Genomic DNA, 15,950 nt, shown 5'->3' on the forward strand with positions numbered 1-15,950 from the left:
CTGTGACTGAAAATCTGTTAGGGTATGTGCACACACAAAATAAAATACAATACGGAGCTGTTTTCAAGGGAAAGTAGCTCCTGATTTTCAGACGTTTTTTTAATCAAAGTCGCTTTTTTCGCTGTGTTTTTTACGGCCATTTTTGGAGCCGTTTTTCAATAGTCAATGCAAAACGGCTCCAAAAACGTCTGTGACTTGCACTCCTTTATTAGCGGCCGTATACGGCCCAAAAAACGGACAAAAATAAGCCGTGTGAATCGAACTTGCAGAAATCCATGTGCTTGCTGTAGAAAAAAAAAACTGTTTCTGATGAATGGAACTGATTTTCTGTCGCAAAAATTTCTGCAACAAAATGCGCTGCGTGTGAATCCACCCTTAGTGCTTGTCCACTGTGAGACAGTGACAGGTAAAGTCATTGAGGGAAGGTATATTTCCCCTAGAATCCTGTCATATGTATCCTAGGCTCCAGGGAATGAGTATTTTTTGCAATAGAAAGCTCTAGCTTTCCAATCTCGGCTTAAGGCTGGATTCACACAAACGTGACGTTTTTGCGGACGCAAAAACGCGTCGTTTTGCGCGCGCAAAAACCACTTGACAGCTCCATGTGTCATCCGTGTTTGATGCGCGGCTGCGTGATTTTCGCGCAGCCGCCATCATAGAGATGAGGCTAGTCGACGTCAGTCACTGTCCAGGGTGCTGAAAGAGTTAACTGATCGGCAGTTAACTCTTTCAGCACCCTCGACAGTGAATGCCGATCACAATATCGAGCAACCTGTTAAAAAAAAAAAGAAAAAGTTCGTACTTACCGAGAACTTCCCTCCCGGCCGTTGCCTTGGTGACGCGCCTCTCTTGACATCTGGCCCCACCTCTCTGGATGACGCGGCAGTCCATGTGACCGCTGCAGCCTGTGCTTGGCCTGTGATTGGCTGGAGCTGTCACTTGGACTGAATTGTCATCCCGGGAGGTCAGACTGGAGGAAGAAGCCGGGAGTTATTGGTAAGTCAGAACATCTTTTTTTTGTACACGTTCATGTTTATTGGGATCGGAAGTCACTGTCCATGGTGCTGAAACAGTTTAACTCTTTCAGCACCCTGGACAGTGACTATCTCCTGATGTTGCGTACCGAAAAAAAATTTGCCGGGTTCGGCCAAAACGAATTCGGTTGAACCCGGTGAAGTTCGGTTCGGTTGTCCGGGTTTGCTCATCTCAAAAACACTCCGTTTGGACGTGGTGCTTTTCTGTTTACATTCATCCTTTTGACAGCTGTTGCGCGAATCACGCAGTTCGCATGGAAGTGCTTCCGTGAGGCATGCGTGGTTTTCACGCACCCATTGACTTCAATGGGTGCGTGATTCGCGCAAAACACTGAAAGAACGGACATGTCGTGACTTTTTTTCAGCGGACTCACGCTGAGTAAAAATCACTGACATGTCTGCATGGCCCGATAGACTAATATAGGTCCGTGCAACGCGCGTGCAAATCACGCGCGTTGCACGGACGTTTTTCCCGTTCGTCTGAATAAAGCCTAAGGAAAAGCCGGAAAAAGGGTCTGGAGTTGGATTGGGGAAGAGCAGGGCGGGTTCCCCAATCCCTAGTCCATCTCTGTTTGTAGGACAAGGCTGCTGCTCAATTAGCTGCACCTGCAGCCGGTGTATAAAAAGGTGCAGACACGGTGTGTGGGAGTCTCGCCCCTGACTCAGACTGGAGACTACTAAGGCTGGAGTAGCCTGTATTCTATGTGAGTAAAGACCTGTGTTACTTTGTGTCCAGTGCCTGGTAGGAAGGCACTTGGTATAGTTAGATAATATCTTGTTTAGTTAGTGCTCAGACGAGCAGGATTTATTTTGTATTTTGCCTTGTTGTACGAGAGGCTGTTTCTTTGACAAGAATAAAACACAGGCAAAGCCCTGTTATGAACTTTAATGCACGGTGTCCCTGTCTCTGGCTACTAAGAAACCGCTGTACCAACCTCTCCTGATGCTAAACCCTCACACCACACACAGCAGAATTGCTGCATATTTTACGTCCTGTACAGCGGATGGAAAATACGCAGAATACAGTAGCAGCAAAGTGGGTGAGATTTAACAAATCTCATCCACATGCTGTGTAAAAATTCAGAGCAGAAATTGACCTGCGGTGCGTATTTTTCGGACCGCAGAGTGTCAATTCCTGCTGCGGAAAGTGGACAGAATTGCTGCTTGTTTCAGGGGAGATGTCACCATCTCCTAACCTTGTGAAAAACGCAGCAAAATACACACCAGTTTCTGCAGTCAAAATTGCAGAAAATGGTGTGGTTTTTCCGCAGCGGAATGTCTGCTACTTTCAACGGAATTGCTGCAGAAATTTTCTGCAGCAATTCCGTTACGTGTGGACAAGCCCTTAGGCCGGGTTTCCATGGGACGGATACGCTGTGTAAAAACCACGCAGCGTATCCGACCTGGAACCTGCAGTACATTCTGTCCGAAAACCGCACCACATTGTGGTGCATTTTTTCGGATGGAATTTCCGCTGCGGAAAGCAGCGGTACAAACCGCCCATACTTACGTAGGTCTTTGTTATGGCGATGTCTCCCTCCATTGCAGTTCGGTCCGGCCTCCCTGGATGACGCTGCAGCCCATGTGACCGCTGAAGCCTGTGATTGGCTGCAGCAGCGGTCACATGAGATGTAACGTCATCCCAGGAGGCCGGCCTCTGACGTCATCCAGGTCGTCCTCCTGGAATGATGTATCATCCCATGTGACCACCGCTGCAGCCTGTGATTGGCTGCAGCCGTCACATGGGATGTAATGTCATCCCAGGAGGCCTGACTGCAGGAAGGAGCAGGGCGTTCTGGGTAAGTCTAATTTTTTTTATTTTCAGTAGTTGCGATTTTTGCAGCGTAATCGGTGAATACACCACAAAAGTCGCAACACTTGGCTTTCCATTGCAGGTTTGGCTTCACCATTGAATTCAATGGGGAAAACCGCAACGGAAAATCAACAAAAAACGCAGCATAAATTAACATGCTGAAGAATGTAATTTCCGAACCGCAGGTCAAATTATTAACGTTTACGCTGCATGTTATTTCCGCAGCGTGGGCATGAGATTTTCTGAATTTCATCCACTTTGCTGCTACTGTAAATGCTGTGGAATTTCCGCACAGAATTCTGTTGCGAAAAAAATTCTGCCGCGTTTATGGGAACCCAGCCTTAGGCCCTGTTCACATCTGCTTCCTAGTTTCTTTTTGGAACTGAAACTGGGATGCAGTGCTGGATCCAATGTACGATGGATACCACTAGCACATGGCAGACCCTATTGACTTATAATGTGGTCCATTGGGTTCCATCGTGATATCCGTCCTTTTGACGGGAAAAATAGTGCTACATGCAGTTTTACATCAAACCTCCAGCGCAGGTTCCAAGTGCTTCTGATATGTGCTTCATCCATGTGCTTTGTACAGTGGTTTATGGAGGTGAAAAAAGTTATAGCATGTTCCGTCACATGCTGTATTAAGCAGGTATTCTCCCCTAGAAGCATTGTCATATAAAGGCGGACAGAATACCTACAGCTCCATAATACGGCTTTGCCATGTGTATGAGTCCATAATCTGTATTAGAAAGAACATAGAACAACACTAACAATTAGGGTATGTGCACACACACTAATTACGTCCGTAATTGACGGACGTATTTCGGCCGCAAGTAGTGGACCGAACACAGTGCAGGGAGCCGGGCTCCTAGCATCATACTAATGTACGATGCTAGGAGTCCCTGCTACTCCGTGGAACTGCTGTCCCGTACTGAAAACATGATTACAGTACGTGACAGTTGTCCTGCAGCGAGGCAGGGACTCCTAGCATCGTACATAACTATGATGCTAGGAGCCCGGCTCCCTGCACTGTGTTCGGTCCGGTACTTGCGGCCGAAATACGTCCGTCAATCACGGACGTAATTAGTGTGTGTGCACATACCCTTAATTATCTGTATATGTCATTCCTGATGCCATATACAGCAATAGACTGGTTCATGGGATCAGTCACTTTAACGGACTAGCTGTACCAGTTGATAACATTCCTTCTAAGGCCAGGGCTACACTAAGACTTTTTGTAGCGCTACTGATTAATTTTAAGGGTATGTTCACACACTTAACAAAATACGGCTGAAAATACGGAGCTGTTTTCAAGGGAAAACAGCTCCTGATTTTCAGCCGTTTTTTAAGCAACTAGCGTTTTTTACGGCTGTTTTTGGAGAGTTTTTTCTATTCAGTCAATGAAAAACTGCTCCAAAAACGTCTCAAGAAGTGACATGCACTTACGGGGCATCTTTTTACGCACCGTTATTTAAAAATGAGGTGGAAAATAACGCCCTGTCGGAACAGAACACCGTATTTCCTATTGAAATAAATGGGCAGATGTCTGTAGGCGTTCTGCTTCCGATTTTTCAGCCGCTTTTTGGGATGTTTATGGCCCAAAAAACTGCTGAAAATAGCCTGTGTGAACATACCCTCACTATTGCGCTACAACTGAAATCCAAATAAATACATTGAGTTGCATGAAATCTTGGACTGCAGCTGTCACTCAATAGGTAAAATCAATCAGTAGTACTACAAGATGTTTCAGTTTAGCCCTGGCCTAAATGGATTTTCACACGGTGCGGTTTTGCCGAGTATTTTGAAGCACAGTCGAAAACCACACTGCAAAACCGTAACATATGAATACACCTTAACACCCTTCACGCACCCTGACGTAATAGCACGTCCTGGTGCGGGGGCCCGCTCCATACGTCAGCTGTGTATTACAGCTGACACCCGGGACTAACGGCCAGGAACAGCGATCACGCAGGTCTGCATTCACTCTTCCTCTGTTGAGAAGCCTGTAAAAATGACAGTATACTGACAATATACTGGTAATATAAGGGGTTCAAGTCTCCTAGGGGGACTAATAAAATGTGTTAAAAAAAAGTTAAATAAAGCTAGTAGTGAGAACAAAAAATATTAAAAGGATAAAAAAAAAACTCTTTTTCCATTTTTCCTCTAAAGTAATGTTAAAAATAAACAAAATTTGTGTCGCTGCCCCCGTAAAAGTCCGAACTATTACCATTACTTAACTCGCACAGTAAGTCTGCGTTTTTAATAAATTAATAAATATGATTATGGTTATATAGGCAGCTGTTTTGCGTACACTAAAGTCCCTATGGAAATGACTTAAAGGGGTTGTCCCAAGAAAGACCGTTCTCAAATATCCTCAGGATAGTTTGCAACTAGATAGAACATGCGGCATCATCAGTTGGTGAGGTGCCTACCTTATTATTGGGATCGGAGGTCGCCCCTTGAAGCAAGTCACACAGGAAGGATAAGTCGGGCAAGTTATGTTTGTCAGGATTTTCATGGTCTTTCCATTCCTACAAAAGGTAAATGAGAAAGGAGTTCAGAAGTTTATTAACTAAACTGCAACAAAGTATCAGGTATATGGTATAATGGGTAAGATTTATTAATACTGTCTGACATTTTGCCAGCTTAAAATTAGGTCAGGCAGGCGATGCGCCAAACTTATCTCAGTGGCGCACGCTATGTGGCACATCTTGCTAGACATGTAGACACTTTTCTATACACCACCTCTTGACCGGCTTACTTTACTTCAGTATGTTGCGCCCAAATTGTGGCACCCACCATTAATAAATCATTTTGGGACTGCACTTAGCCACACCCCTTTTTTTAGACGCTTTTCAAAACGGTCTAATGTCTAAAACACAAATGTGGTGCAAGGCTTAGTAAATCTGCCCTAAAGTTTACCACGTGAAACTGGAGAATTGTATAAAGACCAATTTTCTTAAAATGAAAATACAAAAAAAATCTACAGCAGCCTGGGTTTACCACAAGTCACTGCCCCCCACATGATGAAGACAGTCATCTCCTGCTGATGGGGAAATTCAAATGATCTGATTGGTTACAATGTTACCTCGTCCAAACAACCAGAAGGTAAAGACTATGATGGGGTTGTTTCTGCAGCAGGTGAATGGATTTATGCAAGTTCTATTTAGATGAATGGAACTGATTTTCAGTCGCAGACACTTTCTGCAGCAAAATCTGCCGCATGTGACTGCACCTCAAGTGATGCTATATTCTCTATGGAAATACAGATGTACCTTCAAAGAAACCACTTTGAGGAAAATAACTTTGAGCCAGTTGTGATTTCCGTTGGAATTTAGGCGCGGATTCTGAAAATATACAGAATGTTCATTATTGGTGCGAATTCTGAGTTGCCAATGCGAGTTTTAGCTGTGGATTTCTACTGCGGATTATTTTAAAAAATTCACAGCGGATTTGCCTGGTTCTAATCCTCATTGGGTGAACATGACCTTACTTACAATCACAACTGTCATCTGCGCTATTGATTCTGTCTAAAAATGCAAACCTGTCGGAATGGTGACAAACGGAAATCAGCAATGTTTCCGTCACCATTGATATCAATGGTAATGCAAACGGAAGCTAAGGTTTCCGTTTGACTTTCCGTTGAGGGGTTCACCCGACAGAAACCTCCGACAGAACCCCTGAATGGAAAGTCAACGCTGATGTGAACCGGCCCTAAGTCTCAAATGAGACAGCTCCCGAGATGCTGGATAATGCGCAAGCGCAGGTTTGTTTGTTTTCAGTAAGGAGAAAGAAATCCAAATTGTACATGTCAATTGACTTAATCTAGATAGATACACTTAATATGATGGGATGAAACCAGAAGCTATATTACCATCCAGCTACTATCTGCTGTAATGAATATTATATATCACATCCATTATTATTGATTAGTGAAGTCATATGGTCACGAGATAATAGTCAGGTCTGTGTAGACCAGAAAATGGGGGATTAAAAGGGAGAATAACTACCGGCGCCCAGAAGGGTTGAGAGGTTCCTTATAAACATATTTAGGATTCATTTTCTAATTACATTTTTCAGAAAGTATTTATCATAGTGATTCACTGGATAATTTGTTCAAAATAGCCAATAACATTGTTAGACTTCTATATCTGAGGAAACGCATGAACATAAAGTCCTCATTGAACCCACCAGGGTTCAAGCTGCCAAGATGATGGAACCATCAGGCTTCTTCTTGTAGCAGCTTACAATCTAAATTTACACCTCTGGGGCCCAATTTAACCTCGGTGATACCCCAGAATTCTAGTATGCTGGTCTCTCCATTATAAACTGATCTAATATGTCTTGACAATGGCATGTCCTCTTTTTTATTTATAGAACTGAGGTGTTTTGAGATACGTCTTCTCAGTTGCTGAATGGTTTTACACCCATACAATTTCGGGCATGGACATTTGGCAGCATATACCACACCGCTACTATGACAGTTAATAAAATGTCTAATTTTGTATATCCTACCATCGGTAGGATTTCTAAAATTCTTAGTTTTAGGCATCAGGGGGCAGAACGAACAGTGCCCACATGGGTGAGAGCCTAAAGTTGGAGATTGAAGCCAAATACTCTGTGGTATGGACTGTTTTAGAATAATGACTGAGGACAAGAAAGTCTAAGATTTTTTCCCCCTACGATACGTTATATTTGGTGTCATTGATATAACGACCCATAGGTCAGGATCAGCATATAAAATGGGCCAATGTTTACGTAAATTATTAGTAACCTGATTAGCACATGCATCAGGAAAAAGAAAGAGAAAATCCAGCGCTGTGTTTGATTAAAAAGGAAAATTGTTCCCAATTTTATTGAAAAAATGGTTAAAAGTTACACGGAGACGCAGTCTCAAGGTGTATATATAGCGGGCTGGATGACCTTGGCCTTAGCACATGCATCATATGTACCAATACATCTAATCTTACTAGTAGACTCTTTATGATTTTTTTTTTCTGGTTACTCAGAAGATCACTTCTATTAGTCGCCCGGGCCGTGGCATAGGCTCAATGTAAACTTTTTTTAGGATGTCGCTTTTTGGCCGCAGTTCTTCCATGAAGGCCACTTTTGGCCAAGCTTCTCCGAACAGTAGATGGGTGTACCTAGTTCCCCCTGGTTTCTGCCAGTTCTGAGCTGATGGCACTGCTGGACATCATCCGATTTCAAAGGGAAGTAATCATGATTTGATCTGCTGAACTGTTTCCTTGGCAGACCACTGCATCTATGTTCTTAATGTTGCCCGTTTCTTTGTGCTTCAGTTTAAAAAATAAACCCTAGGCCGTCCAGCCTCTAATTAAACATACAGATTCCCTAGCTATCAGGGTGAAAGGACTTCTGCCCAGCACCTCACAACAAATGTATGTTCTTACCACAACTTCTGACTCTCACAGGCTGGCAATGCCTGTCTTCCTCAGACTGGGAGCCTTGTGTGAATAGATCAAACCTTTCTTAAAGGGAACCTGTCACCAGCATTTCACCTATTGAGCTTTACATATCCCTCACTGGCCGCTGCTATCAAAAGTTCATTGCCGTTATCCCCTCTCCTAAACTCCTCCTCCGACTGTAAATAACGGTCTGCAAACATTTTGCGCCTTTTATCGTAATAATCCGGTATCCCTTTGTGTGCACACACCAGAAGACGACATCAATGCACAACTGCAGGATTTTGTGTGCTTGTGGAAGGTGAGGAGCTGTCAATCAAAAGTAAGGAAGCGGGGTAAACTCGGAAAGACTTGAGGAATGAAAATATGACTCTTTTCAAATGAAGATTTGACTCTTCAAATGAAGATCTGACTCTTTTATGCTCATTAGCATACGGTGTGCAAACACTAAAATGCTGAATACTAAAGCTACAGAGCCGACTAAGACGACAATTATAGGTTATATAGAAATGATTTTTCACCCACGACCACCAGGTATTGCTGGTTTAATAGGTGAAATGCTGGTGACAGGTTCCCTTTAAAGGAGCCTTAACAGCTGGCAGCTAATGAGACTCATAAGGAGCCCAAACCCTGGACTGTACTAAAGACGGAGTGGAACTTTTACTATTCTCTTCCACTCCAGCAACCCAGACCTTTTTCCAGGTTTCTTGCCTAATAAATAAAGAGAGAAGACATTTTCTCTTGAAACATTCCTTTTAAATACATAATTATGGGCCCAAATCCTTAGTAGTTGCACTGCTACAAAAAAATAATAAGAAAAAAAATTATATACAGATAAGGAAATAAGTATTTGATCCCTTGCTGATATTTTAGGCTAGTTTAATTTTACCAGTGAGAGATATTAAAAAAAAAAAAAAAAGAAAATCACATTGTCACAATTATATATATATTTATTTGCATTGTGCACAGAGAAATAAGTATTTGATCCCTTTGGCAAACAAGACTTCATACTTGGTGGCAAAACCCTTGTTGGCAAGCACAGCAGTCAGACGTTTTTTGTAGTTGATGATGAGGTTTGCACACATGTTAGATGGAATTTTGGCCCACTCCTCTTTGCAGATCATCTGTAAATCATTACGATTTCGAGGCTGTCGCTTGGCAACTCGGATCTTCAGCTCCCTCCATAAGTTTTCGATGGGATTAAGGTCTGGAGACTGGCTAGGCCACTCCATGACCTTTAATGTGCTTCTTTTTGAGCCACTCCTTTGTTGCCTTGGCTGTATGCTTCGGGTCATTGTCGTGCTGGAAGACCCAGCCATGAGCCATTTTTAATGTCCTGGTGGAGGGAAGGAGGTTGTCACTCAGGATTTGACGGTACATAGCTCCATCCATTCTCCCATTGATGCGGTGAAGTAGTCCTGTGCCCTTAGCAGAGAAACACCCCCAAAACATAATGTTTCCACCTCCATGCTGGACAGTGGGGACGGTGTTCTTTGGGTCATAGGCAGCATTTCTCTTCCTCCAAACACGGCGAGTTGAGTTAATGCCAAAGAGCTCAATTTTAGTCTCATCTGACCACAGCACCTTCTCCCAATCACTCTCAGAATCATCCAGATGTTCATTTGCAAACTTCAGACGGGCCTGTACATGTGCCTTCTTGAGCAGGGGGACCTTGCGGGCACTGCAGGATTTTAATCCATTACGGCGTAATGTGTTACCAATGGTTTTCTTGGTGACTGTGGTCCCAGCTGCCTTGAGATCATTAACAAGTTCCCCCGTGTAGTTTTCGGCTGAGCTCTCACCTTCCTCAGGATCAAGGATACCCCACGAGGTGAGATTTTGCATGGAGCCCCAGATCGATGTCGATTGACAGTCATTTTGTATGTCTTCCATTTTCTTACTATTGCACCAACAGTTGTCTCCTTCTCACCCAGCGTCTTACTTATGGTTTTGTAGCCCATTCCAGCCTTGTGCAGGTCTATGATCTTGTCCCTGACATCCTTAGAAAGCTCTTTGGTCTTGCCCATGTTGTAGAGGATAGTCAGACTGATTAATTGAGTCTGTGGACAGGAGTCTTTTATACAGGTGACCATTTCAAACAGCTGTCTTTAATGCAGGCACCAAGTTGATTTGGAGCGTGTAACTGGTCTGGAGGAGGCTGAACTCTTAATGGTTGGTAGGGGATCAAATACTTATTTCTCTGTGCACAATGCAAATAAATATATATAATTTTGACTATGTGATTTTTTTTTTTTTTTTTTTTTTTTTTTTTTATATAATCTATCTCTCACTGGTAAAATTAACCTAGCCTAAAAATTTTAGAATGTTCAAATCTTTGACAGTGGGCAAACTTACAACATCAGCAAGTGATCAAATACTTATTTCCTTCACTGTATGTATGTATGTATGTGTGTATATATATATATATACACACACACACACACACACACACACTGTAAAGTGGTGTTGAGAGGCAGTCATACACTTTAAAGGGAATATGTCATCAGATAATGAGCTATTGTTTGAATCAAGTTTGCATGTAAAAAAAAAAAATGTAAGAATTTTTGGTGATTTTTTTTTTTTTCTTTCCTAAAATCTTGCAGTTTTCACTCTGGCCACTGAACGTCACAGTAAACTGACACTTCCTGTCCTGTAGAGATCCCTTCTCAAAAGTCATCTCATTATCATCACAGGCAGTATAACTATGAAAGGTAACACCTCTATATAGATAACACAGGGTCCACCATTGACATTAGGTGATGGACGCATCTCTCTTTCTGCACAATGACCTCTGCACAGGTCACAGAGCATGCTTAGAAAGCTCTTCCATAGAAGTCAATGGGTCCACTCCTGTTCACAGGTTCCTATAGTCTATTTGGCTATTGTAAAGCATATCTCTAAATGCTATTAACAGCAGCTCAAATAATAATGTACAGAAAACAAAATCTATAACAAAAAAAAAACAGATTAGAAAAATAAAATGAGGCAGATGAACTACTGGGTCTAGAAAGTGTCAAAAAATGCACCAATTTTTGGTGCAAATGGGCACAAATTTGCACAATTTTGATGTTTACACCTCACTAGAGTTTTTTTTTTTTTTTTTTTTTTCAAACAATTTTTGGGGAGGTTTTACAGAATATAACAATCAAACAAAACAGGGGTACATCAAGTGATACAGAAGTATACAGGTAATACATTGTTCAAAATTGTGTTTTCCCCATCCTCAACCCTCCCCATTCTCGCGAAAGACAGCGCGATTTCAATTCAGAGTTCCCACCAAAAAGTCAAAGGGAATGGTCACCTGCATGACATCCTATTAAGTTATCAGGAGCACATTCAATCTTAAGATCACTATCTCATTTTAAGAACACCCAGTATTCCCACTATATCTGCATTTAAATACCATTCCGAATGGAAGTGCGGTCCAGCGAGAACGGGGCATGGTTTTCCTAAAGTGGTTAAATCTGCGCCAGAAAGGCTATAAAAAAAACGGACACAAAATTCTGCCACAAAGTAAACCAATTCAAAAGTGGTATAAGGAAGGGACTAGTGTCTAAAAAAGTAATGTGCGCCAAAATTATCATCCAGTATGTGCCACTGTGATAAATTTGGCGCATTTTGTGCCTGCCTGGTATAATTTTACGCTGTTTAACTACTAGACAGAATTAGTAAATGTGGCCCTATATGTTTCACTATCTGGTTTTAATTAGTAAAAAAAAATACAGGTGACACCGTACATTAAGGTGCTCTAAACGGTTACTGAAGGAAATGGTTGAAAGGTTTCTTGATCCATGTTCCAGGGTTTATAGGTGTACGCTTTATACTTTGAATATATATTTATAAACTGTATCAGACATTTAGACTTCTACGGTTTCCATTCCAGTTGTCCATAAACTTAAAAAGAAGTTACTAAAAGAATGAAATGTAGTAGACAGGGAATTTGTCAAGCCATTCATACTGAACTTCATGCCTGACTGGTTAGAGAGAAGAAATATTTATCTCCTGTCACTACAGTAGTTCATGACCCTCACAACAGCTTAGCGGGCTATGTTCCTTCAGACAGACTACCTAATCTATAGTGTCCTGCTCGTGAACCGGCCTGCGCCTTACGTACCCGAGGCCTCTTATACTTTTAGTGCTCATTTGCGCTTTTTACAAGTGATGAATGTGCAGCTGAAGCAAAATGCTTATTGTCTGATAGTTGATCTCTGCAAAGTACTAACTGTGAAAGACCAATACTGCCTGGGTGACTTCATGATCTATAAACTACTGTTACAAGAACCTACATTTAGATTTAATGGTTAAACCCGCTTCAACCATTAACTATAAAAGAAAGTTTTCAGAGTAAAATATTGGAATACCTTCAATAAATAAAACACTGCATGATACATCTCTAAATATTATAATATAGCAAATTGTCATCTACCCAATCGGTAAAAAGGAAGATTGCAGTTCTTACCCAGATTTAAACTTTTCTTTATTCCAGAAAAAATGTAGGACATCGGCTTAGGACGGAGAAGACAGACGAATAACCGTTTCTTGTAGCTTCACATCATGGGGCAGTGACGGCTATTGCTCTTTCTTCGTCCTAATTCGCTTTGCTATAGCGAGAGCAGCGATTATCCCTCTAAGGCCCCATTCACATCGCGTTTGTGCTATCCGCCGAGTGTATTTTTATAACATGGACCATTGAAAACGTATATACAAACGTGTACCATTTTCTGTTTGCATCTGTGTTTTCCATAGCGTACATTTATACGTTTAGTGTATACTCATACGTCGGTATACGTTTGTCTGTTTTTACCTATAAAAAGTATACTTTTTTTTTTTTTTTAAAGTGAACATTGATAGAAAAAAAACCAAAAAACTGATAGATTTACTGTATGTAAACGGATACAAAAGTATAGGTTACAAATTGACTGCTATATTTTCCTTAAGTATGTAGGGCTTAATTTATCCACCAGAAAACTGGAGTAGAAAATTCCAAAAAAGGGCCAAAAAAATCGTGCAGTGCAAATTGCGACTTTTGGCCTTTTTGTGCCACCCTCACCACTGTTGGCATGGCCTCTGGGAAAGGGGGCAGAAAACTAGCATAAATTATAGTGAAATCTACGCCAGCTCATGGCTGGTGTAGACTTCACTCCATTGGGCGTAGCAAGTTAGAGGCTCGGACTGGGCACCTCGTGCCTTGCCTTCCCGATCATACTAAAATAAATACTGAATAAATAAATAAAAAAATTATACACAGATAAAAAAATTATACTCACCTCTTTGCTTCTCTTTTCCCCTCCGACTCCCTCATCACTCCAGTGTGGCGCATACAATGTAATAACGCCGGGCAGGTGACACAGCATTGATGACGTTGAAGTGCTGTGTCACCAGACACTGCTGGACGTCAGGATTTTGTACGAGCAAAGCCTGAAGGATGAAGGTACCCGGGGGGGGGGGGGGGGAAGAGGAGCAGTGAGGTGAGGATGTGTTTTTTTTTATTTTATAGGAGATGGACTTGAAGGGAATGTATGGCGCATATCTGCGGTCAATGCACCACAATTGTGGTGGACGGCACGGCCGAAAGATGCGACACATTTATTAAGAGGCTTTTGCGCCAATTTTTCTTTCTATTAAGACTGGCCTATGAAATCCCAGTCTTAAAAAATTGCCCCCATAATTTATAAAATGTATTAAAAATTAATTTTTAGCAAATAAACTAATTTTCTCCACTAAATTTGTAAGAGATTTATATAACCAAAATAAAACTGGTAGTGTACCTTTAAATAGTGAGCTAAAGCTCCTTTGGCACTAATCAGCTAACCAGTCCTATAGAGAAACTTATAGAAAAACACCAGAGAAAAAGGCCATACCTAAAGCATGCTCTGTCTGGGAAAAAAATGCCACTGACCCAAAAACGCTACGCTTCTTTACTCCTTTCGTGAAAAGTGAACAATATGTCCTCAGAATCTCAATAGAGCAGCCTTCGGGTGAATTCACATGTGGTATAAAAATATTCCACAAAATCCGTACCACAGATTTTGGATTTTACTACTCTGAAAATCCGCAACAGAAATTGACATGCTGCGAATTTTAAAATCCGCAGCATGTAGATGGGCTTTGTTCAAACCTCATCTATATGGGTGGTAATGTATCCTCCTGCAGATGTTCCGACCGCAAATCCGAATGGAAAATCCACATAATTACCCTAAAAATACATCAGCAGCATTTAATGAACTCCTTAATGACGCGTGATGGATATATCCGGCACGGGCAGGGGGCTAGTTCTTGCATCGTGATGGATATCCATCACCGTTAAACTATGCCATTATAGCCTAAGGGTGACGGATCCGTTAAACGGATGCCTAACAGTGCCATCGGTCACAAATCTCTGTTTGAAGGGCCCTAGTGGGACAAACAAAAGTACAATTATGTTTAACAAAATGTAATTTAAAAAAAGTCTCCCCCCAAAAAAAAATTATTAAACCTTTTTTAGAAATGATTTAATTATTTTTAAAAATGGTTCACAATAAAAAAAACATACATATTACACGCTCTTCACTTCGCGTTTTAGCCTTCGATCGGAGGTACAACCTATCCCACTGTATTGCGTACAGTTAAATACGTCGCCCGGGATCCCTGGCTCTGGGGAACCTCCTGAACGTATACATTTAATGTATATCTGTGGCGGGTGCCTAACAGTGGCATCGGTCACCCTTAGGCTTCATGTGAAAAAAAATTACACTGCGCGGTATACTTTTTTTTGTGGGATACATCAGGATGTTATAGCGTAGTTTACTATGCTATTCCATCCTTCAAAAAAGAAAAAAATGCCGACACATATACGAACCTGACGGAGGCCAAAAGGAAACTCTTTTGGCCTTTGTCCGGCTAATGGAACCCTATGGACACGTTTATCGTGTATCCTAGGGGATATCCCCAAAAAATTGATGTGAAGAGGATCTTATATAACGCCGCAATCGTAACAAATAAAGATAACTTTTATTTATACCGCGTGGTGTAACAAAAATAAGGGGTGTTTTTTTCGTTCCCGCCTCCCAAAAAAAAGGAAAAAAATATTTGTTAAAAGAAACCTATGTACCCCAAAATGGTACCAATAAAAAATACAGGGTGGGCCATTTATATGGATACACCTAAATAAAATGGGAATGGTTGGTGATATTAACTTCCTGTTTGTGGCACATTAGTATATGGGAGGGGGGAAACTTTTCAAGCTGGGTGTTGACCATGGCAGCCATTTTGAAGTCGGCCATTTTGTATCCAACTTTAGTTTTTTCAATGGGAAGAGGGTCATGTGACACATCAAACTTATCGAGAATTTCACAAGAAAAACAATGGTGTGCTTGGTTTTAACGTTACTTTATTCTTTCATGAGTTATTTACAAGTTTCTGACCACTTATAAAATGTGTTCAAAGTGCTGCCCATTGTGTTGGATTGTCATTGCAACCCTCTTCTCCCACTCTTCACACACTGATAGCAACACCGCAGAAGAAATGCTAGCACATGCTTCCAGTATCCGTAGTTTCAGTTGCTGCACATCTCGTATCTTCACAGCATAGACAATTGCCTTCAGATGACACCAAAGATAAAAGTCTAAGGGGGTCAGATCGGGAGACCTAGGGGGCCATTCAACTGGCCCACGACGACCAATCCACTTTCCAGGAAACTGT

At 41.7% G+C, this 15,950-nt stretch overlaps 1 protein-coding gene across 3 annotated transcripts in view; it reads right to left on the reverse strand.

Moving 5' to 3' along the window:
- ARHGEF25 (Rho guanine nucleotide exchange factor 25) overlaps positions 1 to 15,950 on the reverse strand; it is a 418,106-nt gene that overhangs the window by 41,658 nt on the left and 360,498 nt on the right. For all 3 annotated transcript variants that reach the window (XM_075851970.1, XM_075851969.1, XM_075851971.1), the window contains one exon: positions 5,280 to 5,378. In XM_075851970.1, coding sequence (XP_075708085.1) covers positions 5,280 to 5,378 — 99 coding nt within the window. The remainder of the gene's footprint in view (positions 1 to 5,279; positions 5,379 to 15,950) is intronic.

Source organism: Rhinoderma darwinii, chromosome 2, assembly GCF_050947455.1.
Source record: "Rhinoderma darwinii isolate aRhiDar2 chromosome 2, aRhiDar2.hap1, whole genome shotgun sequence".
Taxonomy (NCBI): Eukaryota; Metazoa; Chordata; class Amphibia; order Anura; family Rhinodermatidae; genus Rhinoderma; species Rhinoderma darwinii.